Source organism: Podarcis cretensis, assembly GCF_951804945.1.
Source record: "Podarcis cretensis genome assembly, chromosome: 14".
Taxonomy (NCBI): Eukaryota; Metazoa; Chordata; class Lepidosauria; order Squamata; family Lacertidae; genus Podarcis; species Podarcis cretensis.
In genome coordinates this window covers 48812903-48835498 of record NC_137183.1, presented here as the reverse complement: position 1 = coordinate 48835498, position 22596 = coordinate 48812903, and the positions used below count along the sequence as shown (strand labels likewise).

At 45.8% G+C, this 22596-nt stretch overlaps 1 protein-coding gene across 4 annotated transcripts; it reads right to left on the bottom strand.

The window, feature by feature from the left end:
• Nucleotides 1-8128: 8128 nt before the first annotated feature.
• B9D1 (B9 domain containing 1) lies at nucleotides 8129-17610 on the bottom strand. Of its 4 annotated transcripts, XR_013833153.1 has the most exons (8): nucleotides 17450-17609; nucleotides 16442-16510; nucleotides 15509-15620; nucleotides 13493-13589; nucleotides 12909-12971; nucleotides 10843-10910; nucleotides 8255-9841; nucleotides 8129-8223 (listed from the first exon to the last, which is right to left on the bottom strand). XR_013833153.1 is itself a non-coding variant. In XM_079954051.1 (7 exons), the coding sequence occupies exons 1-7, from the start codon at nucleotides 17513-17515 to the stop codon at nucleotides 9696-9698; spliced, it is 621 nt and encodes a 206-aa protein (XP_079810177.1). In that variant the 5' UTR covers nucleotides 17516-17609; the 3' UTR covers nucleotides 8129-9695. The 4 variants fall into 4 exon arrangements, 3 of the variants coding, with proteins under 3 accessions (XP_079810177.1, XP_079810179.1, XP_079810178.1); XM_079954051.1 differs by having other exon boundaries at nucleotides 8129-9841; XM_079954053.1 differs by lacking the exon at nucleotides 17450-17609 and adding an exon at nucleotides 17135-17318 and having other exon boundaries at nucleotides 8129-9841.
• Nucleotides 17611-22596: the final 4986 nt, after the last annotated feature.

Genomic DNA, 22596 nt, shown 5'->3' with positions numbered 1-22596 from the left:
TTTCAGCCAATTCCATATAGTCCATCAATTGCGTCTGCCACTCTTCCAGTGTGGGCAAGTCTTATGTCTTCCAATACTTTGCAATAAGTATTCTTGCTGCTGTTGTTGCATACATAAAGAAACTTCTGCCCTTCTTTGACACTTTCTGGCCGACAATGCCCAAGAGGAAGGCCTCCGGTTTCTTAACGAAGGTATATTTAAATACCTTTTTTAATTCATTATAGATCATTTCCCAGAAGACCCTCACTTTTGGGCATGTCCACCAGAGGTGAAAGAATGTCCCCTCAGCCTCTTTACATTTCCAACATTTATTATCAGACAGGTGATATATTTTTGCAAGCTTGACTGGGGTCATGTACCACCTATATATCATTTTCATAATATTCTCCTTCAAGACATTACATGCCGTGAATTTTATTCTGGTGGTCCATAACCTTTCCCAGTCCTCAAACATAATGTTATACCCAATATCCTGAGCCCATTTTATCATGGCTGATTTAACAGTCTCATCCTGTGTGTTCCATTTAAGCAGCAAGTTATACATTCTCGAAAGTACCTTGGTCTTTGGTTCCAACAGTTCTGTCTCTAGTTTCGACTTCTCCACCTGGAATCCTATCTTTTTATCCAATTTAAAAACCTCTTGAATTTGAGCGTAATGTAACCAATCTTGCACCTTATTCTTTAATTTCTCCAAGCTCTGCAACCTCCAATTATCTCCAATTTTTTCTATTATTTCCCAATATTTCGGCCAGCCGGCCTCCATATTGAGTCTTTTCCGGGCCTTAGCCTCCATTGGTGATAGCCATCTCGGGGTCTTACTTTCTAGTAAGTCTTTATATTTTGTCCAGACAATAAATATTGCTTTTCTGACAATATGGTTTTTGAACATTTTATGAACCTTTACCTTGTCATACCACAAATATGCATGCCAACCAAAAGCATTATTGAACCCTTCCAGATCTAGGACATCAGTGTTCTCAAGAAGTAACCAATCTTTCATCCAGCAGAAAGCTGCAGCTTCATAATATAACTTTAAATCTTTCTTTTGCATCAGTTAGTATTTTAAATTTTATTCGGGGCTTTTTGCCCTGCCAGATAAACTTAGAGATGTCCTTCTGCCATTTTCCAAAACATTCCACTCTGTCCACAATCTGTAGAGTTTGAAACAAAAATAACATCTTTGGCAATACATTCATCTTTATAGCTGCGATTCGACCCAACAAGGAAAGTTTCAGTCTTGACCAAGTTTCTAAATCCTTTTTAATTTCTGACCAACATTTTTCATAGTTATCTTTAAATAAATTCAAATTTTTAGCAGTCAAGTTAACCCCTAGGTACTTCACTTTTTTAACCACGTTTGACTCTGTCTCTTTCTGAAACCTTTCTAATTCCAAAGATGTCAGATTTTTTGCCAAAACCTTAGTTTTTTGTTTATTCAATTTGAATCCCGCCACCCGACCAAACTTATATATCAGTTCCAAAACTCTTTTCGTACTAGATTCTGGCTCCTGTAATGTTATTACCAAGTCATCTGCAAAAGCTTTCAATTTATACTGTTTCACTCCGACCTGTATTCCTTGCACCAACCGGTCCTCCCTAATCATGTTCAAAAGCACCTCCAGGACTGAAATAAATAACAGAGGGGATAAGGGGCAACCTTGTCATGTTCCTTTTTCAATTTTAAACTCTTCTGTCACCACATTGTTAACTATCAATTTAGCTTTTTGCTCTGAGTAAATAGCCTCTATTCCACTTTCAAACCCCCGTCCCACTCCCATCCCTTCTAAGTTTTTCTTCATAAACCTCCAAGAAATGTTGTCAAAGGCCTTCTCCGCATGAATAAAAATTAACACTGCTTTTGTATTTATATTGGTTTGCAAAAGTTCCAAAATGTCAATAATGTTCCTAGTATTATCAAACAAGTGTCTACCTGGAAGAAAGCCTGCCTGGTCTTTATGAATTACTTCGTTTAGCACTTTTTTAAGTCTACTTGCCAAAATATCCGCAAAAAATTTATAATCCACGTTTAGGAGTGAGATGGGACGGTAGTTCTTGAGTTGAGTCTTTTCAGATTCCAGTTTGGGTATCAATGTGATGAAAGCTTCTTTCCACGATGCTGGTGCCTTCTTCCCCTCCATGATCTGGTTGCAGACCTCCATTAATGGTTGTGTCAAAAAATCTTTCAATATCTTGTAATACTTGGAGGTAAGACCATCAGGCCCTGGAGATTTGCCTAATTGCATATTCTGGATGGCACCCTCAATTTCTTGTCGCGTTATTTTATCATTTAGGATTGTTCTCTTTTCCTGGGATAATTTTGGTAGTCCATTAATTTTTAGAAAATAATCTATCTCAGTCTCTTCCTGCGGCCCTTGCGTATAAAGTTGTTTGAAATATCTCTGGAAGCACTTTCTAATTTCCTCTGGTTTCTGAATATTCCTCCCTTCAATCTCTAAATTGATAACTGTGTTCAATTTTTGTCTCTTTTTCAACTGCCATGCAAGCAGTTTCCCACACTTATTCGCTGATTCGAATGATCTTTGTTTCATCTGTTTAATTTTCCACTCAACTTCTTGATTTATCAATTTAGCATATTGTGCTTGGTAAAATTTAATTTCTCTCAGAACCTCCTGTGATTTAGGTTTTGATCTCAATTTTTTCTCGCCGTCTCTTATCTTGTCTAATATCTTATCCTTTTTTCCATTCCAAAGTCTTTTCTTTATTGTGTTCTGTTGTATCAAAAACCCTCTCATAACTGCTTTACTTGCGTCCCAGATTATTCTTTTTTCCACCGTAGTGTTCAAATTTATTTCAAAATAGTCTTTTAAGGTTTTTTGGGCCTTCTTAACAATCTCCTGATCTCTTAATAGGGTGTCATTCATTTTCCATCTGAAGGAGCCGGTTGGAATAAGTCTCATTTCCACTTTCATAGCATTATGGTCGGAGCAGGTTTTGGGGCAGATTTCTACTTTTCTAGTCTTAGGTGCCAGTCCTCTAGTTATCCATATTTGGTCGATTCTTGTCCATGACAAGTGGGCTTCAGAAAAGAAGGTTCCTTCTCTGCCTAAGGGGTTCTTTGTCCTCCATATATCAATCAAGTCCATATTGTCAGTTAGTTCAAAAAAGGTTTTAGGTAGTCTGCCGTCCTTTGTTAAATTTTGATTTTGTGATTTATCCATATTTGTAGAGACCACCCCATTCATATCTCCCATCATGATGATGTTGGTATAGTCCAGATAGTCCAGAATTGTCTCATGCAGTTTCCTGTAAAATTCTGATTTCCCCTCATTCGGTGCGTAAATTCCTAACTTTTCTCCTTGGACCTGTATTTCAATTGCCAAAATCCTTCCTTGCTCGTCTTTAAATAAGAATTTTGGTGCCAGGCTCTCCTTTGCATAGATCACCACTCCTCTTTTCTTGACTTTATCCGATGAGATAAATTCTTGGCCTAGTCTTTTATTAATTAACACTTTTCTGTGAAGCCTGGTCACATGTGTTTCCTGCAAGCAAATAATGTCCAATTGTTCTTTTTTCAATATATGAAAGATTCTTCTTCTTTTTTCTGGGGAGTTTCCGCCATTTATATTCCAACTAAGAAGCTGCAGAGACATCCTGAATCAGTCTGTTAGTCCTGTGGTGGTGTTTCCTTCTTTTGGTTCTCTGGTCCCGAGGGTATAGGTGCAGGTGTAGGTATGGGTGGAGGTGGTGGCCAAGATCCTGCTGCTCCTTTCTGTAGGTCCTCTTCGTGGTCGTTCAAAAACTTTTGTTGGTCTTCTGCTGTTTTGATTTTAACTTTCTTTCCTTTGAAGTTAAAAGATAGTCCTTGAGGGAACTCCCACCTAAAGGGAATTGAGTTGCTTCTCAATAGTCTTGTTAATCCTATATAAGTGTCTCTAAGATCCAAAAGTTGTTTCGGGATATCTTTGTAAATTTCTGCCTTGATACCTTGAATAACAAGCAATTTTTCAAAATGGAGGCCTAGTATTTTATCTCTCTCTTGCTTAGATCTCAGGATGATCAGACAGTCTCTGGATCTATCCTTCCTCACCACTCTTCCCAATCTAAAAGCAGTTACAATTTTAAAGTCCTTATCTTCTTCTAAATCCCAGAACTTTGTAATTTCTGTTGTCAAATAACCAATCAGATCTCCCTGTTCAAGTTCTGGGATAGCTCTCAACCTGAGATTATTTTCCCTGTTCTTCAGTTCCGTCATAGCCAGGTAGGCCTGCTGTTCATTGATCTGTTTGTGCAAGGGCTTTACCTCCCCTTTTAAAGCATCAACTTTCTGATTGGCTACCTCTGCTTTCTGATTGGCTTCCTCAGCCAATTTACGATTTTCCACAGTTGCTTCCTGAATATTCCCAATTGCTTGTGTATGTTGAGCAACTTGATCAGTCAATTTGCTTATAGTGGCTGTTGCTTGGTCAATTTTGGATGAATGTTCATCCGCCTTTTTATTTAAAATTGCCAGTTGTTCCAAAATTTGATTTAAAACTGTTTCAGATTCTCCAGATGCCATATCCTTTGGTGCGGTTTGCGCAACTACCTCTTCTTGTACTAGAACAGCTGGGACAGATGATCTACATGGCTGAGAAGTCAAAGTTGTTTGTACTAGTTGTTTAGCTTTCGTTTTAGCCAATCTTGCTTTACCTGTGCCACTCATTCCAATCCTGACTACGTGCCAAGGTTAAATTATATACAGTCCCATGGGAAAGACGATTCGAAAAAGTAAACAACAAGGTAGCAAAGAGTCAAAACAAAATACTGTTCCCAAAGAATTATAAATCCAAAGTCCTCTAGGGGGAGTACATTTGTACTTCAGCAGAAAGAAAGGACTATTCCGCCATTAAAATCCCAGCAGTTAAAAACAAATTAAGGAGAACCTTCAAGTACCTTTTGGTTTATAGAGCTTCCTCAATGTTGAAACAAAGTCTTAAAAGATGTGCAAGATACAGTTCCTCAATTTGTAACTAAACTGTAGTGCTCAAATGTAGCACTTTCGGAATTAAAGACATTTTCAGCAATTTGACAGCTCTTTGTTACCCCGGCAGCCCGTGACTTTGGGCTTCTCAGTTATTTATAAATCCACCAAGGAGAGGAAAGGTCCAGTCAGAAGCCAACAAAATTAAAACAAGATTGTCTCTTTTCAATTGTTAAACACAAAGTTCAATTGTTGCGCGAAAATCCACACTTTTTACAGTCCTTTTTAAATGCTTCCAGCTTGTCAAATTCTTTGCTTTGATCCTTTAAGCACAGTCAGGAGACGGACTTCCTGGTTACGTCTCCCGCTTTTAGCCGAATTTCAATAACTTTTGTCCCAAATTTTTAAAGTCCCCCTACTCACGGGTTTGTAGTTTAAAGTCTGATGTTCCAGGAAAAAAGGTCGGCGCTCATCGGCAGCAGCCGCGCGGCTTCGCTTCCGCAGAAAGAGTGATGAACTCACAGCACCGCTCCCCCTTCCACGCTCCGGAGCCCCTTACGGGGTTCCTTCCTCGTTTCTGGGGGGGCTTCTGGTGCCCGCCGAGTCCCACGGCCACAGGCTCGCTCTGCCTGTGGTTTTTCTTGATGGGTCTCCGCTTTGCCGTAGCGGACGACCCTTTTCTGCAGAGCCCCTCTTCATAGCGCGAAGAGGACCGCCATTGCCGTTTCACGCCGCCTCCGGAAGCAGAGAATATTTTTTTTTAAATCTCTATTTGGTGTAGTAATGTTCTCCTTGTGTGGGACAGCCTGATTTCTGCTCTGTCATACCCACAGGGAAGGGTGTCTCAGCTGGTTCTGATTTTTGGCCCCAGCCTGTGAAAGCGCCCAGCTTAGAGCTGGCCAGTCTCTGATATGCTTTCCTTTCCACTCTGCTTTTCTCTGCCTACAATTTTCTGATATGCTTTCCTTTCCATTCTGCTTTTCTCTGCCTGACAGCTGTCTACAATTCTACATTTGTTCCAAAGAATACACAGTGCTACCTGGACCTCTTTTGAGTGCCCTGCTTAATTCTGCTGTTCATAAAGCAGTGATGGTGGGTGGTACAAACTCCCTGCCTTTTCCATCGCACGTCCTTGTGACTTTAGGGTGCACTGGGAGCCTCTGTGCAAGTACAGTGGTGCCTCGCAAGACGAAATTAATCCGTTCCGTGAGGCTCTTCGTATAGCGGTTTTTTCGTCTTGCGAAGCAAGCCCATTGACAGCTTAGCGGATTAGTGCTATTAGCGGTTTAGCGGCTTTTAGCAATCAGCTGTTAAGCGGCTTATCAGCAGATCAGCTGATAAGCGGCTTAACGGCTTAGGAAAAGGGGGGGGGGAGGGAAAAAAACCCGCAGGAACTCACAAGATATTTTCGTCTTGCGAAGCAAGCCCATAGGGAAATTCATTTTGCGAAGTGCCTCCAAAACGGAAAACCCTTTCGTCTAGCGGGTTTTCCGTCTTGCGAGGCGTTCGTCTTGCGGGGCACCACTGTACTCAAAGAACTGGGAAACGGGGAGTCGCTCAAGAGCTTCTATTCCTGCTCCCCAACCCAACCCTCACCCTGTCAAAAGCCACTATTGCAAAAAGCAGCAGCAATCTCCAGAATGACTGAAATGACTTGGGGGAAGCAGGCAGTGGCCTAAGACCTTGCCTGGATCAATTCCTTGCAGCACGGCCTCACTACGTCAGCTTTCGAAAGGACCTCCGCCCTCAGCGTATAGGCGCCAAAGCTGCTGTGGCTGCAGGAGGTTGCACCATGAAACAGCGCTAATGTGCTGCCATCTTTTGCATGCATCCAATATGATTCCATGAGCGCAGAGCCGATTTGGTGGCGGCGGGAACAATATCTGCTCCAGCTCTTTGATGCTCCATTATAAGCGAACGCTTGTCCTCGCCAATTTGATATTATGTGCCACTTCCATTTGGAGGGAGGGAATTTGTACATAGCAAATGCCACACGGTCTTGCGATTTCGTTGCGCTACACTTGCAACCTCAAATTGGCAAACGACTACAAATGTTGCTGAGTTTTATCTGTCTACCGTTTGGTTTTCCCAAAGAGCTCTGGCTCCCCCTGCTGGAAAACCTTAACAAGGCCAAAATTATTTAATTTTTGCAAGGGCACAAAGAGCCACCAATTTAACTTCTTCTCTTTTCTGCTCCATTTGCAACTGCGCTTGCTGAATTTTGCCACTATTTGAAATCTCTGCAAAACTTTGCCAGGTGTTATCTCATTTTTCCCTTTGACGAGGGTTTTCTGGGTGTATTTATTTGCATGCCATGGTAAGCTGTGGTTAACTGTTTACTATGGAAGTGCAGAGACGTGGGTGGTGCTGTGGGTTAAACCACAGAGCTTAGGACTTGCCGATCAGAAGGTCGGTGGTTCAAATCCCCGCGACAGGGTGAGCTCCCGTTGTTTGGTCCCTGCTCCTGCCAACCTAGCAGTTCAAAAGCACGTCATAGTGCAAGTAGATAAATAGGTACCACTCCGGCAAGAAGGTAAACGGCATTTCCATGCGCTGCTCTGGTTCGCCAGCATGCTGGCCACATGACCCGGAAGCTGTACGCCGGCTCCTTCGGCCAATAAAGCGAGATGAGCGCCACAACCCAAGTCGTTCCCGACTGGACCTAATGGTGAGCGGTCCCTTTACCTTTACCTATGGAAGTGCAGAGCACTCCAGTTTTGCTCCTCCCACCTATGGAGCAGAAGCAAGCGCCATGTTCCTTGGCTTGGTGTTATTGCCGAACAGGGGATAGTGGTTTCTTTTGCTCTAAACCAGGGTTTCCCAAACTTGGTCTCCAGTTGTTTTTGGATTACAATTCCCATAATCCCTGACCAGTGGCACTGCTAGCTAGGAATGATGGGAGTTGTAGTCCAAAAACAGCTGGAGACCGAAGTCTGGGAAACCCTGCTCTAAACAAACCATGACTTGTAAGCTGAGAACAAAGCCTTCAGACTGTGGTTTGTTTCACCCTAACCAAACCACCATCTCTTCTTTTGGACATCATTAAGTCCCAAGGATCATTGTTTTGTGCTCTTGATACATAGGAATAAAATTAAATGCTCTGTGCATTTATGTATGGACATACCCAGAGTGATTTGATAAGAAGACTCTCTTTTCCCCATCACATTTTTTAAAAAACCTTGCAAACAATATTACTACAAAGAAGACTGCTGCCCCGACAAATGTGGAAATCCTTTATTTAAAAAGAAACTGTACAAAATGGTGTAAGTACAAGGGTACTCTCTAGATCCTTCCAAAGTACACTGGGCAAGTTGGTGGGAATTCACAAAGCACCAGTTTTGCTGTAGGAAATTCTAAATAAGCTCATCTGTTTAATAGCGAATGCTACTGCGTTCGTAAATAAGTGTTGGCGTTATTTTTAAAATATCACTTCCCATACTACAAGAAACCATTTTCAAGTAATATTAAGACTATCCCTTATACTTGATTTCCCTCCTCTTTCCTGCAGGTCTCGTTCATGCTGGCCATTAAACCCGCTTGTTTGCTGCACAACAGCAGTGGGCCTCCCTGCAGGGCTAATTTAAACCAGTTCTGCAATACTGATGAAATTGGATAAATCAGGTGCCAGAAGGGGCGGAGAGCGAGAAAAGCAGATTCTCTCTTACCTCCAACTTTCCAAGAGTTACAAACCTCATCCTAAACAAGTGAATGCTTAAGGATGAGTAACGTGTGTGCAAAAACCAAGGGATTAAATTGGGGAGGCTGGAGCATTAGGGCATTAAGACTGCTTCTGCCACTACATGCTTTGTAACGTTCCCCTGAAGAAAACAGTTGCCCCTTGCAACTGCTAGCAAGCTGGGCAGAGGAACACTTGCAAATGGCTTAAGTGTAGCTGGCACAGAGCAGGCCAGTTTGTAAGCCCTTCCTATGTGCTATGCTTTCTGTCTCGGCTGTTATGGGATAACCGACCCCTCAAAGCAGAAGCGAGAAATTGAGCGGCACGACAGTGAAGCCAACCCTCCTACCATGTAGGCTTGTGAGGTGTAAAAAAAGACCCATGATTTTAAGCTGCAGGTAATCCTTTCAAGTGTTGTGCTGCTAAAAAAAAAAGCCCGCAAGCTTGCTACCTGCTGCACTACATTTCTACATACATGGAACCCTTCCTTACATGACCAGCCATATATGAGCCATCTGCCATGGCCTGGTGCCCTCCAGAATCCTGCCGCGTTCCTTTCGGTAGAGTGGCCCTTTGTCAGTGCTCTACGGATGTTGGAACTCCAACTCCCATCAGGCTTGGCCAGAAGGCCAGGGATGATGGGAGATGCAGTCACCTGGAGGCAACCATGCTCACTATCCCTGCTGCGCTGGGTAGAGGGAAGGAAAACTCAGCCTGCTCTGCAGTTCATATAAAGAGGGTGGACTTGGCACAATGCTGGCCTGGGTTTAAACCTCTCTGCCCTGTCTAGGGATGCCACGTTACTTGCTGCTGATTTCGTCACTGCAGGTAAAGCTGGTATTTGGGGTGTACCCAAAATTGCTTTGGTGGGGCAGAGAGCAGGGTTCAGATACAGGCTATGGGGTTGTAAGCTCAGCACCCCTGCCCTAGCACCTTGGTAACAGAACATTTGAAACGGTCCTCAGGACACACTTGTTAGTCCCGTGACAACTACAACAGGCCTGAGCTGGCATCTGGAATGATCCTAATTCAAATACCTTTGCCAGGGGGGCAGGTGACCCTACGGGCTTTCAAAGCAGGCCAGCAACCACCTGGTGTTCAGTAGTTTTGAATGCCGCCTGCCACTGACGGGAGCGAGGGGTTGGACGCGCTGGCAGGGCTCACGTCGTAGCCCAGCTTCTTCATGTCCTTGGTCACCACGTTGAAGGAGAGGGTGACGAAGCCTTGCGAGCGCACCCGGGTCACTGGAAGAAGACCAAGTGGAATGAAATGAAAACCAGCAGGAGTTTATTTCACTCTTAAAATAAAATAAAAATAATTTATTACTTGTAGCCTGCCCATCTGGCCGGGCCTCCCCAGCCAATCTGGGTAGCTCCCAACAGAATATTAAAAACACGATAAAATATTTAAAACTTCACTAAACAGGGCTGCCTTCAGATGTTTTCTAAAAGTCAGATAGTTGTTTATTTCCTTGACATCTGATGGGAGGGAGTTCCACAGGGCGGGTGCCACCACCGAGAAGGCCCTCTGCCTGGTTCCGTGTAACCTCTCTTCTCACAATGAGGGAACCGCCAGAAGGCCCTTGGAGCTGGACCTCAAGTGTCCGGGCTGAATGATGGGGGTAGAGATGCTCCTTCAGGTCTACTGGGCCGAGGCCATAAAAAGGTCATTAAGATCAAAGGGTGGTGGTTCAATGTTTGCTTTTCTGAATGCAACTGCACTTGAAAATTCAATGGGGGGAGAGTAAGCGCTGCACATTCATCGCCCCCCTACTAACACTGGATGTCTTCCCTTGGCAATGCATATTTATTTGCAGATATAACACAGCCTGCTTTGGAATCACAGAATGCTAGAGTTGGAAGGCATCTCAAGGTTCATGTTGCCCCCCCCCCCCGCATATTTCTCCCTTAGTTGCAGTTCCCCTCCCAATCCCTAATGCCCTTCCAGCTTCAGGGTATATTTATAAACCAAACCAGATGCTGTCTTCTGTACCTCCACCACGGAACACCTCCCACTTGGGACTCTTCTCCCCCAATGCCACAAGAATTATCCGGTGCCAACGTCTTCTGCAGGAGGAGGAGCAGCCCTGAACATGAGCGGATTCTGAATTGGGTCAACGTTTCAAGCTCAGTCTTTGCCCCTGCTCTTTAGGGGCCAGGCTCTGCCTGTGATTCCACCTCCGCAGGGCCTGGCCTGCAGATAACGTTCATCCCATCCAAGGGGGGTTCCCTCCCCAAGCACTTGCCTTCTCGGCCTTCTCCCTGCGCTACGACCTTGGGGTCCGTGAACTCTGGGCGTCTTCCCATAAGCCAGCTGGGAGAAAGAGAAAGGTCCCGGGTCATTGAGGCAGCCTCACAATTCCACTCGATCCGAATCCCCCCCGTAACCCAAACCTGTCAAATGTTACTGCGGCCCTAAATCTCACAATCCCAGAATCTCTTACAAGTTCAACCAGCCACAAATGCTCCCAGACTTTGTTGGAAAGCACACAGCAAGGTGCTTTAAAGAAGGGGTGGAGAAACTGACTCTCTGGAAGTGGTTTGAGCACAGCTCTTCTCATCGCTGACCACTGGCCTTGCAGGCCAGGGCTGATGGGAGGTGTAGTCTAACATTGCCTGGAGGGTTACAGGTTCCCCACCCCTAGTCTACAGTGAGTGGCAGAGTGGATAAAAACCAATGATTTATATATATATATATATATATATAGATAGATAGATAGATAGATAGATATATAAATTTAAATCAGATTTCAAAAATAAAATGGTTTTGGGGAACAATATCTTTCTAAAGATAGTTTTCTATTTAGGTTTTATTATAGTCCAAAGGCTATTTATCAGAAAATAAGGATTTGTTTTAAGTTTTTCATGTGTGCTAAAACTCACTTAAATTGTTTAACCACATCAGTTAACAAACATGGATACATATGCTATAATGTTATTGTTTTAGTTAAATAAACTGTTTAAATTGTTATTAAGGAAATGATTGTTTTTCTCCTTCCAATAATGTGCAGCAGAAAAGTTGTCCAAATATAAGCAGTTAACTTATTAAACCTCACAATAATTTCATAATTATCTGCCTATGTATTTCTATTAGTATAACCAAATCAGTAATTTTTTAACATAACTGTAAAAACTGCTCTGAAAATTTGTTATTCCCAAAATCAAACCATCCTCCAGCAAGAATGACTCTTTCCGTAAAAAAAAATAATGATTTAAATCAAATCTTACTGGCTAGTGATTTAAATTGATTTGATTTAAATCAAATGTACCCTGATGAGTGGCAGCAGCTCTCCACTGTTTCAGATGGGGAAATTTCCCCACTGTTACCTGGTGATGCAAGGGACGCAGGTGGCGCTGTGGGTTAAAGCCTCAGCGCCTAGGACTTGCCGATTGAAAGGTCGGCGGTTCGAATCCCTGCGGCGGGGTGCGCTCCCGCTGCTCGGTCCCAGCGCCTGCCAACCTAGCAGTTCGAAAGCACCTCCGGGTGCAAGTAGATAAATAGGGACCGCTTACCAGCGGGAAGGTAAACGGCGTTTCCGTGTGCGGCTCTGGCTCGCCAGAGCAGCGATGTCACGCTGGCCACGTGACCCGGAAGTGTCTCCGGACAGCGCTGGCCCCTGGCCTCTTAAGTGAGATGGGCGCACAACCCCAGAGTCTGTCAAGACTGGCCCGTACGGGCAGGGGTACCTTTACCTTTTTTACCTGGTGATGCCAAGGATTGAGTTTGCAAAGCCAGAGCCCTGCTGTTAAACAATGACCCTTTGCTTCCTTATTCTTACTTGGCCGGCCCCTGGCGAGTTTCCCTTTGCCACAGCTGGCCAACAGTTTGAACTCCCCCCTGTGCCTCGTCCGCAGCCCAGGCCAACAGTGTGTTGTTTACAGTGTATGGGGATCGAGCCCCTCCCACCCAACACGCAGCGAGGAAAGTGTTAGCAGTTGTGTGCATGCAAGTGTGGTTAGGGAGAAGCTTCAAGCCGCTGGCAGGCTGTGCCAGGGGCCAGTTTGTATAACTGTTTGGTTCAAATATCAAATTGCATAGGGCCCTCGTTTGCGTGGCTTGCTCCCTAAATATTAAATAGATGATTTGCACAAAAAGGGCACCTATCTGCAGTCAAGCTGTTACATTTGCAAGCCGTCTAATTGGTGGCAGGGAGGTCATATTGTTACCCCAGCAGCCAAAGGGACAGCAGTGTGGACAAGTGAACCAAGTAAATTGAGATGATGCCCACTGGAGCCCAGTGCTTCTAAGACATGTATAAAAAAAAACACTTCCTAGTAAATATTCACCCACATCGTACGCATTCTTCAGTACCTTGTAAACTTCTGCAGCTTGGATGTCGATTCAGGAACAAACATTGGGATGGTCCTCCTATGCCTGAAACAGAATTTTGGATATCCAAATCTGGGAGCTCAACCAATTAGAAAAGATCCAGAAAAGGAAAGATTAAGAAAGTCAGTGTTTTCAGTGCCCCATCAAAGCCAAAAAATCTCACATACCCCTTGGCAGAAAGAAAAAGGATTTGATGTTTTGTGGAGTCAATAATGAACAAGGATAAAATAATGTTGCAGTGACCCACTGAGTGGGGTGGGGTGGGGAATTGGGACCTATTCTTTAAGGAAATAATTGTTATGTCATCTCAGTGACCCACCCACAATGGCTCTGCTGAGAGATCAGCTCCTCTTTGGCCGACTTCCCATAATCCAGCGGTAGCGTCCGTCTCATGCTCTGGACGCCAGTTTTCAAGACTGCAAGAATATATTTGCATCTTTTGCTCTCTCTTTTGTAATTGTTATAGACTGGAAACCAACAAAACTGTATTTTTTAAAAGAAGAAGAGTGCAACAGCTTAAGGCAACTATGTTCAAACTGAGTTAAGGAGTGTGATTATGAACTCACCTCCCTGGGGTGAAAGGAATATGAACAGCTCCATAGCCTCGGACCACGTCATTCCCAAAAAGATCAGGGCCGTACACGCTTATGACTATCTGAGGCCCTTGAGAGAAAAGAAAAGGTTCATCAACCTAAGGGTGCTGTGATGGATTTGGTCCTCTTCCCATCTTGCTGGCTATTACCAGCATCCCACCATGTTTTCTGCACCAGCTGCAGGTGTGTGGATGAAGTTTGGTGGGAGAGCAGCTCTGAAGTTGTACAGTGGTGCCTCACAAGACGAAATTAATCCGTTACGTGAGTCTCTTCGTATAGCGGTTTTTTTGTCTTGCGAAGCAAGCCCATTGACAGCTTAGCGGATTAGCGCTATTAGCGGTTTAGCGGCTTTTAGTGGCTTATCAGCTTAGCGGATCAGCTGATAAGCGGCTTAGCGGCTTAGAAAAAGGGGGGGAAAGGGAAAAAAACCCGCAGGAACTCGCAAGACATTTTTGTCTTGCGAAGCAAGCCCATAGGGAAATTCGTTTTGCGATGCGCCTCCAAAACGGAAAACCCTTTCGTCTAGCGGGTTTTCCGTCTTGCGAGGCGTTCGTCTTGCGGGGCACCACTGTATCACTTGGCTTCAGCGACTAATAATTCCCACTGGGTAAACAGGTGGCCAGGTGTCTCCCCACCCTCCCCCTGCCCCCAGGGTAAAGTAGCTCAGTGACATAAAGTGATAGGCTGGCCCGTTTTGTTTTGTATTATTTCTGGAGTTGTGACAGGTGTAAGGCCCCAGATTCATCAGCTATTCCTTTGAGGTGAGGCGTCTTGGGTTTTAAGGGGAAGAAGATCACTTTGCCAAGCATGTTTGGTCTCAGGCCTTCTTAACAGGCATGGCTGAAAAAAAGCATAGCTGGTGGAATCAGAGAATTGTGGAGTTGGAAGGGGTTCCCCAAAGGTCGTCTAGTCCAACCCCAGCATTGCTGGAAGGTTCCTCCCTCAGTGGATTCAGTTCTTGCCAGTCTTGATGGAGAGCAAAGGACGCCCAAAATGTACGTACAGTGGTGCCTCGCAAGACGAAAAGAATCCGTTCCGCGAGTCTCTTCGTCTAGCGGTTTTTTCGTCTTGCGAAGCATCCCTATTAGCGGCTTAGCGCTATTAGCGGCTATTAGCGGCTTAGAAAAAGGGGGGGGGAGCGAAAAAATCGCAAGACTCGCAAGACGTTTTCATCTTGCGAAGCAAGCCCATAGGGAAATTCGTCTTGCGAAGCGCCTCGAAAAACGGAAAACCCTTTCGTCTAGTGGGTTTTCCGTCTTGCGAGGCATTCGTCTTGCAGGGCACCACTGTATAAGCAGGACTCTCCTCTGCAGTCTTTCTTTGCCCTTCTCTGTAACTAGTAAAAGCAGAATAAGTAATCCAGCTACAGTGGTATCTCTGGATGCAAACGGGATCCGTTCCGGAGCCCTGTTTGCATCCTGAAGCGAACACAACCCGCGTCTGCGCATGCCGCGAATTGCCGCTTCTGCACGTGCACGTGACGTCATTTTGAGCATCTGCGCATGCGCAAGTGGCGAAACCCAGAAGTAACGTGTTCCGTTACTTCCGGGTCGCCGCGGAGCGCAACCCAAAAACGTTCAACCTGAAGCGTATTCAACCCGAGGTATGACTGTATTTGTTAAGTGTTAAAAGGCACTAAGTTTGCAGCATTTGCAGCAAGCACCAAATTCAGCTTTGCTTGGTGCAGAATTTCGGTTGCCTCACTGCAGAATTTTGAGATCTTTTTCAGGACAGAACTCCCCCCCCCCATTCCCTTCCCATTTTATTAAGCAGAAGGGATCGGAAGGCCTGATCCATCCATTCTGTCTTTCCTATCAGAAACCCGAAGCCTCGCTAAGGGCTACTAGAACCTTCCATACCTGTTGCATTCCAAATCTCTCTTTTAACATGCATGCACCAAACTTGGGAGACGGGTCAGAGCACCTCAAGCCACCCTCTTCCTGTTGGTGGTTTTCAAGCTCCAAGACCCTCTTGCTTCACTTTACTTACAGCCAAAGGGATTTGTGCTCTTGAAGGTGATGTCAATGGGGAAATTCCACACCAGGTCTTGCGGGGTGACTCTGTTTTTAGAAGTGATCTGTGAGATTCCTTCTTCCAAACCCTGTAAGGAAAAGGGAGGGTGGAGTCAGATCTTTTCTTTTCACATAATATTTCCATTCTGATTTTGGAAGGAGATTCCAAAGATCAGAGGAACACAACCACAGGTCTTCCTGAAAAACGGAATAGGTTCACAAAAACAGCATGCGATTGATAGAAAACAGAAATGTACACAACACAATCCAGGTGAAGAAGGGACATTATCAGAGTTCAGAAACCAGAGGTACTACCCAATCCCTGAGCTAGGGAAATGAGGTGCTTGAGAGGTGGGGCAGGGGAGATTCTGGTATTCAACAGGTGTAGCAAGGGACATGTTTTGGATTACAGTGGTACCTCGTTCTGAGTTCACCTCATTGAGCGTCCATTTCACTGAACGTCTGCGGCAAACCCGGAAGTACTGGAACGGGTTACTTCCGGGTTTGCCACTTGCGCATGTGCAGAAGCGCAAACTGCTCTGTGTGTGTGTGTGCGCAGAACGGCTCTTTGTCGTGCGTCCTTTTCGTCTAGCATCCGGGGCTCCGGAACGGATCCCGGTCGCAAAACAAGTTACGACTGTATATCTATTTGGTCTAGCATCCTTCTTCCCAAGTCAAGCAGCTGGAGGCCTCTGGGAAAATTACAAGGACCTGAACCTGTCTGCTGCCGCTTGAATTTGGCAATCAAAGGTAGACCCTGATAACGGATATTCTGTTTCACTGTTGCGGATGCTGATTCCTTTTCTGTGGCTCACAGCAAAGCGAAATGGATGGATTCGATGCAAGCGGTCCAGAAAAACCACTGGGCTTGTGGTTAAGGAAGGAGCAAGATGACCAGAGAAAGACTTACTGAAGTAGGGGCCCAGTCGTAACCGTACACGAAGCAGTACTTGCAGTAGAGGTCGTCAAACTCCGGGAACTGAAAATAAAAAAAAAAGTTCTTTGCATCTTTCCATACAGCTCCCTATACACATCCTGATGTGCGGGGGTTTGCCGGATGCGGTGCTTGGGCCAGGGCTCTCATGCATTGAAGAACTGCAGCAGCAGCAGCTTTCGCCACAAAGTGCAATGATTGGGAAGCTTGTCTCACTTTTCCTCAGGCCAGGCAATGCAACACAACACAGCAGCTTATCTTCATTTCTTACTCTGCTACCAGCACTCTTTAAATGGAAAACCAGCTCCAGCTTAAGGATGCCGGGGGAAACCTACAGACATACCTGCTGACACCTCAAAATCCCATGAAAGGTTCTTCACCCTTTCACATCTGCACTCTAAGGCACAAATCCAACCGGTCAAGCTTCCCTTGCTGTTCACCGCTCTGATATTTTGTCATGAGAGGGTTTCACGCAAGTGCCATTTATACCTATAGGCTATATGCAAGGATGACAACGACCGCCAATTGCTGCACCTGTGGGATTTGTGCCTGCCCCGCAGCTAACTGATGCACAGAAGCAAGAGAAGCAGACATTTCTAATTACAGGCATAGGTGGTGAAAACCCAATGCAATACCCCACCCCAACCCGATTTCTATAAGCAGCTGCACCTGTTGGGTTTCTGCCTGTTGCGCTGCTTGCAATAGGGAGATGGAAGCCCGGGGAGAAAACACAGCCAGGCTCACTCTTTCTGTGAAAGGCACAACAGCAGGGTGAGTGGAAAACGGGGCGCGGGAGTAAAGAAAGGTCGCACCCCCCTCTTTCCGATTTGGTTCCGCCCATGGCCTGGGGGTACAGAACAGCCGGGAGATACCATGGCGACGGCCTGGAGGGGTGATGCAGACAAAGAGCGCGTTTTCCCTCTCTAGCCCGGCCCCCCGTTTCTCCAGCGGGACAAAAGCAGCCCCTGCACGCCCCCGGCTCACCTGCGCGCTCTCGATCTGCCCACTGACCATGAGAAGGAAGACGGTGGGGCTAGCGGCGGCCGCCATCGGGGCCTCGCAGGCGCCGGGAGAGGGCCCGTTGCTAAAGGCCGCGTCTCTGGCCCTCCTTAGCAACGGCGGACGGCGCGGCGCGTGGGCCAATCTTCGTTCCGCGCCTCCTTTTCGGAACGCGAAGGGGCGGGGCCGAGGCTGCCCTAGAACGTTGGGTTGCTGAATCGGAAGCCGCTTGGGAGGGGGGACTCCGCTCTCGGTCACAAGGCGATGCTGATGCGCTATGAATGAAATAGCGCTGTTAGTATAGCGTGGAGCAGGCAGAGGCAAACTCCGGCCCTCCAGATGTTTAGGACTACAATTCCCATCATCCCTTACCACGGTCCTGTTAGCTAGGGATGATGGGAATTGTAGTCCAAAACATCTGGGGGGCTGGAGTTTGCCCATGCCTGGCGTACTGTTATTCATTGCAACGGTTGCAAAGCAGCAACAAAAACAGCAATAATAATAATAATAATAATAATAATAATAATAATAATAATAATTAATAATTTATATAATAATAAACATGGTAAATTAGAACGAGAATGTGCTTTTATTGTGATAGCAACAGTAAAAATGTGATCCTGGCTTTGGTGTGGAATTGGTTTGTTTTATATTGTGATTTTTAAAAATATTGGATCAGATTGTTACTATTAATATTTGATGTTTTATTACGTTTTTATATGCATTGGAAGCCGCCCAGAGTGGCTGGGGCAACAGAGCCAGATGGGCGGGGTATATATAATAAAATATTATTATTATTGTTATCTTACTGCCATAGGCATGCTGAGGTCGTTTGAGGGATTTAAATAATTATAACAAATCGTTATGGAGAACAGTGGGTTTTCATATGATCAAATTTATTTGTGTGTGTGTGTGTGTGTGTGTATATATATATATATATATATATATATATCACACACCACCTTTCCTCCGAGGGCTCCCTTGGACAAAACAAAGACACCAACCAGGATAACTTGGAGCAAAACAGCAGCCTGTAGGCTTGGCCTTTATTGAACTGTTGCAACAGGGTGTTCCTCTCACTTGCAGGAGAGAGGAAAGACACAGAAAAAAGGTGTGCAAGACCTTATAAAAACTTTTGAAATTCCCATCCTCTAGGTCAAGCCCACCCCCAGAAACATCATGCATACATTACAGAAAGGAGGGGTTGAGGGAGGAGTTGCGGTGGTAACCTGAGTGTCCTGTCACCTGGCTGGTTCCCTTCTCCTCCTCCCCATGAGTCATTTTCTGAAGACAAAAGGTAGTCGCAGTTTCCTGCCCCCTGAGGGAAGATCTGATCATTGTCCTTTGTTCCAGTCCATGCTGAATCCACTCCCATATGCAAGTTCTTTGTGATCTTGATGGTCTTCTGTCTAGGACCATCAGGGTTGGCATAGCCATAACTGGGCAGGGCTCCTGTGGATGTGCTGGGATGCTGAAGGGATTATGGCTGCCCTGTATCAAACCTTCCCCATTTTGTAGTCCTTCCTTCATGGAGTAAAATAAAAGTGGAACAGTGCAAATCCGATGTATGGTTGATTTTCTATGAATTTATAACAGAAGTGTAGCGTATGTAGTGTGTGAGTGTGAGTGAAGTGTGTGAAGTTTGTACAAACTGAATGATGGGGGGGGGTTCCTGTTACACCGGAGACAGACAGTCGACTCCACAGCAGTGACCAGAGGAGGAATGACCGCTGGGAGGAGCACAGGGAGAAGAAATGCCATGGTGCATCTGCAGCAGCAAAACCGGACACCTTCATCTGCCCCAGCTGCAACAAAACATGTCTCCCCTGAGGAGTGCATGCTGCTCCCTGCTTCTCTCATGATTTTATCCTCACAACAACCTGGTGAGGTAGGAGGTTAGGCTGAGAGATGGTGATTGGATAAAGGCTACATGGTGACCTTCATTGCTGTGTGGGAATTTGAACCCTGATCTTCCAGGTCCTAAATTTGGCCCACTTAACAATTCTTAACAATTCTATCACACTAATGATACTGGGTTGTTGTTTTTTTTTAAAAGTAATAATAATACATTATGATAATAAAGATAATAACTGAAATACAGTGGTACCTCAGGTTAAGTATTTAATTCGTTCCGGAGGTCCGTTCTTAATCTGAAACTGTTCTTAACCTGAAGACCACCTTAGCTAATGGAGCCTCCTGCTGCTGCCGTACCGCCAGAGCATGATTTCTGTTCTCATCCTGAAGCAAAGTTCTTAACCTGAAGCACTATTTCTGGGTTAGCGGAGTGTGTAACCTGAAGCGTATGTAACCTGAAGCGTATGTAACCCAAGGTACCACTGTAACAGGATGATGATTTAAATACTGTGGTGTTTTTGCAACAATCTGCTGCTGCCGTCGTGCTTTTTTCTTCTAGCATCCCAAGCACTTAATAAATAGTCTTTTTCTTTATAGAGAACACTTTTTTAGTGGTTTGTCACAATATGCGCCAACCTGGCACCCTCCTAATGCGTTGCTGGAAGATTGAGGACAGATAAAGGGAAGGAGCTTTTCACACAGCGCATGGTTGAACTGTGGAACTCACTCCTGCAGGAAGCCACAAATTGGCTTTAAAAAGGGATTGGACTAATTCCTGGAAAAGAAGGCTGCCAGTGTCTACTACAGGCTTCCTCAAACTCGGCCCTCCAGATGTTTTTGGCCTACAACTCCCATGATCCCTAGCTAGCAGGACCAGTGGTCAGGGAGGATGGGAATTGTAGTCTCAAAACATCTGGAGGGCCGAGGTTGTGGAAGCCTGGTCTACTAGCTCTGCTGTGCTCTGCCTGCGGAGTTGGCGGCAGCAGTGCTTCTGAATCCCAGTTTCTGGAAACTGCAGGACGGGAGAGTTCCTCTTGTGCTCAGATTCTGCTTGCAGGTTTCCCAGCGGTGAGAACAGGATACAGTGGTACCTCGGGTTACAGACGCTTCAGGTTACAGGCTCCGCTAACCCAGAAATAGTACCTCGGGTTAAGAACTTTGCTTCAGGATGAGAACAGAAATTGTGGTGCGGCGGTGCGGCGGCAGCAGGAGGCCCCATTAGCTAAAGTGGTGCTTCAGGTTAAGAACAGTTTCAGGTTAAGAACGGACCTCCAGAACGAATTAAGTTCTTAACCCGAGGTACCACTGTACTGGACTAAATAATGCTGGCAAGCTGCTGATGGGAGTCATAGTCTAGAACAGCTGAAGGGTGTGAGTTGTCACAGGCTGCTTTATGAATTAACTTCCCTTGCCACTAGATGTCCCCATTTAATTATCGCTAGCTGCTGGAAGGACAGATCCTGAAGCTGAGGCTCCAATACTTTGGCCACCTCATGAGAAGAGAAGACTCCCTGGAAAAGACCCTGATGCTGGGAAAGATGGAGGGCACAAGGAGAAGGGGACGACAGAGGACGAGATGGTTGGACAGTGTTCTCGAAGCTACCGACATGAGTGCCTGGCATGCTCTGGTCATAGCTGTCAACTTTTCCCTTTTCTTGCGAGGAATCCTATTCGGAATAAGGGAATTTCCCTTTAAAAAAGGGAAACGTTAACAGCTATGGCTCTGGTCCATGGGGTCATGAAGAGTCGGACACGACTAAATGACTGAACAACAACAAGCTGCAGATCGGGAAGCGGTGGAGAGTTATTGAGATACAACAGATACAACTGATCTGTTTTCATCAGAAAACCAGCCCGGCCCCTTGCAACTTGGGACGCGGCCTCCTCTGCAGTGGTGTCCCAACAACACCATCCTGAGATACCACTAGTGGCAACTTAACTCTGGTCTTCAGGCTCCGCCCTGGCTCTGGCAGACATATAAGAGCACAAGAAGCTTGGATCAAGCCGAAGGATCCTTGTAAATGTACCGTATTTTTCGCCCCATAGGGCGCACCGGCCCATAAGGCACTTCTAATTTTTTGGGGGGGAAATAAAGAAAAAAAAATATTTCCCCCCCAAGGCGCGAGGCTGGGGCGGGGGAAGCCCGAGCTTCCCCTGACCCCAGCCCCCAGAACAGGCTGCTCTCCGCAAGCCGGGGGAGCCCTCCCGCGGCTTGCGCAGAGCTACCCGAAGCCCCGGCGCAACCGCTCAGCGCGCCGGGGCTTCAGGATGCAGGCAGCTCTGCGCAAGCCGGGGGAGCCCGGGGGGAACTCCCGTGGGCTCCCACGGCTTGCGGATAGCTTCCTGAAGCCTGCATTCGCCCCATAGGATGCACACACATTTCCCCTTCATTTTTGGAGGGGCAAAAGTGCATCCTATAGGGCGAAAAATACGGTAGTTTGTTAAGGCTGCTGAGAGTTGCTAGGAGACCCCTCATGGAGCTACAGTTTCCAGCACCCTTAACACACTACAGTTCCCAGGATTCTTTGGAGCAGCAGTCCTCAAACTTTTCCCTCTGGGCCACACTTTCAGAATAATCCTTTTCTTGTGCCACACCATTGTTTTTTTTAATCGATCAGCAATACATTGGAAAACAAACGAGTCTTGTCTTTGTTTCAATGGCGCTTCTGGATCACGACCAAGATTGTCCTCAGTACTGCTCTCATTTTAAAAAGTCATCTATCTATATTCTGCAAATAAAATACTACACTGAAATATTTAAATGTTCCTTCGATTGTCGTTGAATCTTCACACTTGCCATTCTCTCCTGCCACACCAGTGCGGTTTGCCACACCCTTTGAAAACCACTGCTTTGGGGGAAGCCATGACTGCTGTTAAAATGGTATAATAGTGCTTTAAATTTCAGATCAATTAGCTGACAGCGATTTTAAACAAACAACCAGCTTTTCTGCTTGCCACCACCATTTTTTTGGGGGGTGGGGGCGGGGATGCATGTCTCTCCTTCACCCAGAAAATGAGAGACCCCTTTCCCCACTTCTACACTAGAATTGAGGATCCTTCATCCCTCCCAGTGTGGTGTAGTGGTTAAGAGCGGTGAACTTGTAATCTGGTGAACCAGGTTCGCTTCCCCGCTCCTCCACATGCAGCCGCTGGGTAACCTTGGGCTAGTCACACTTCTCTGAAGTCTCTCAGCCCCACTCACCTCACAGAGTGTTTGTTGTGGGGGAGGAAGGGAAAGGAGAATGTTAGCCGCTTTGAGACTCCTTCGGGTAGTGATA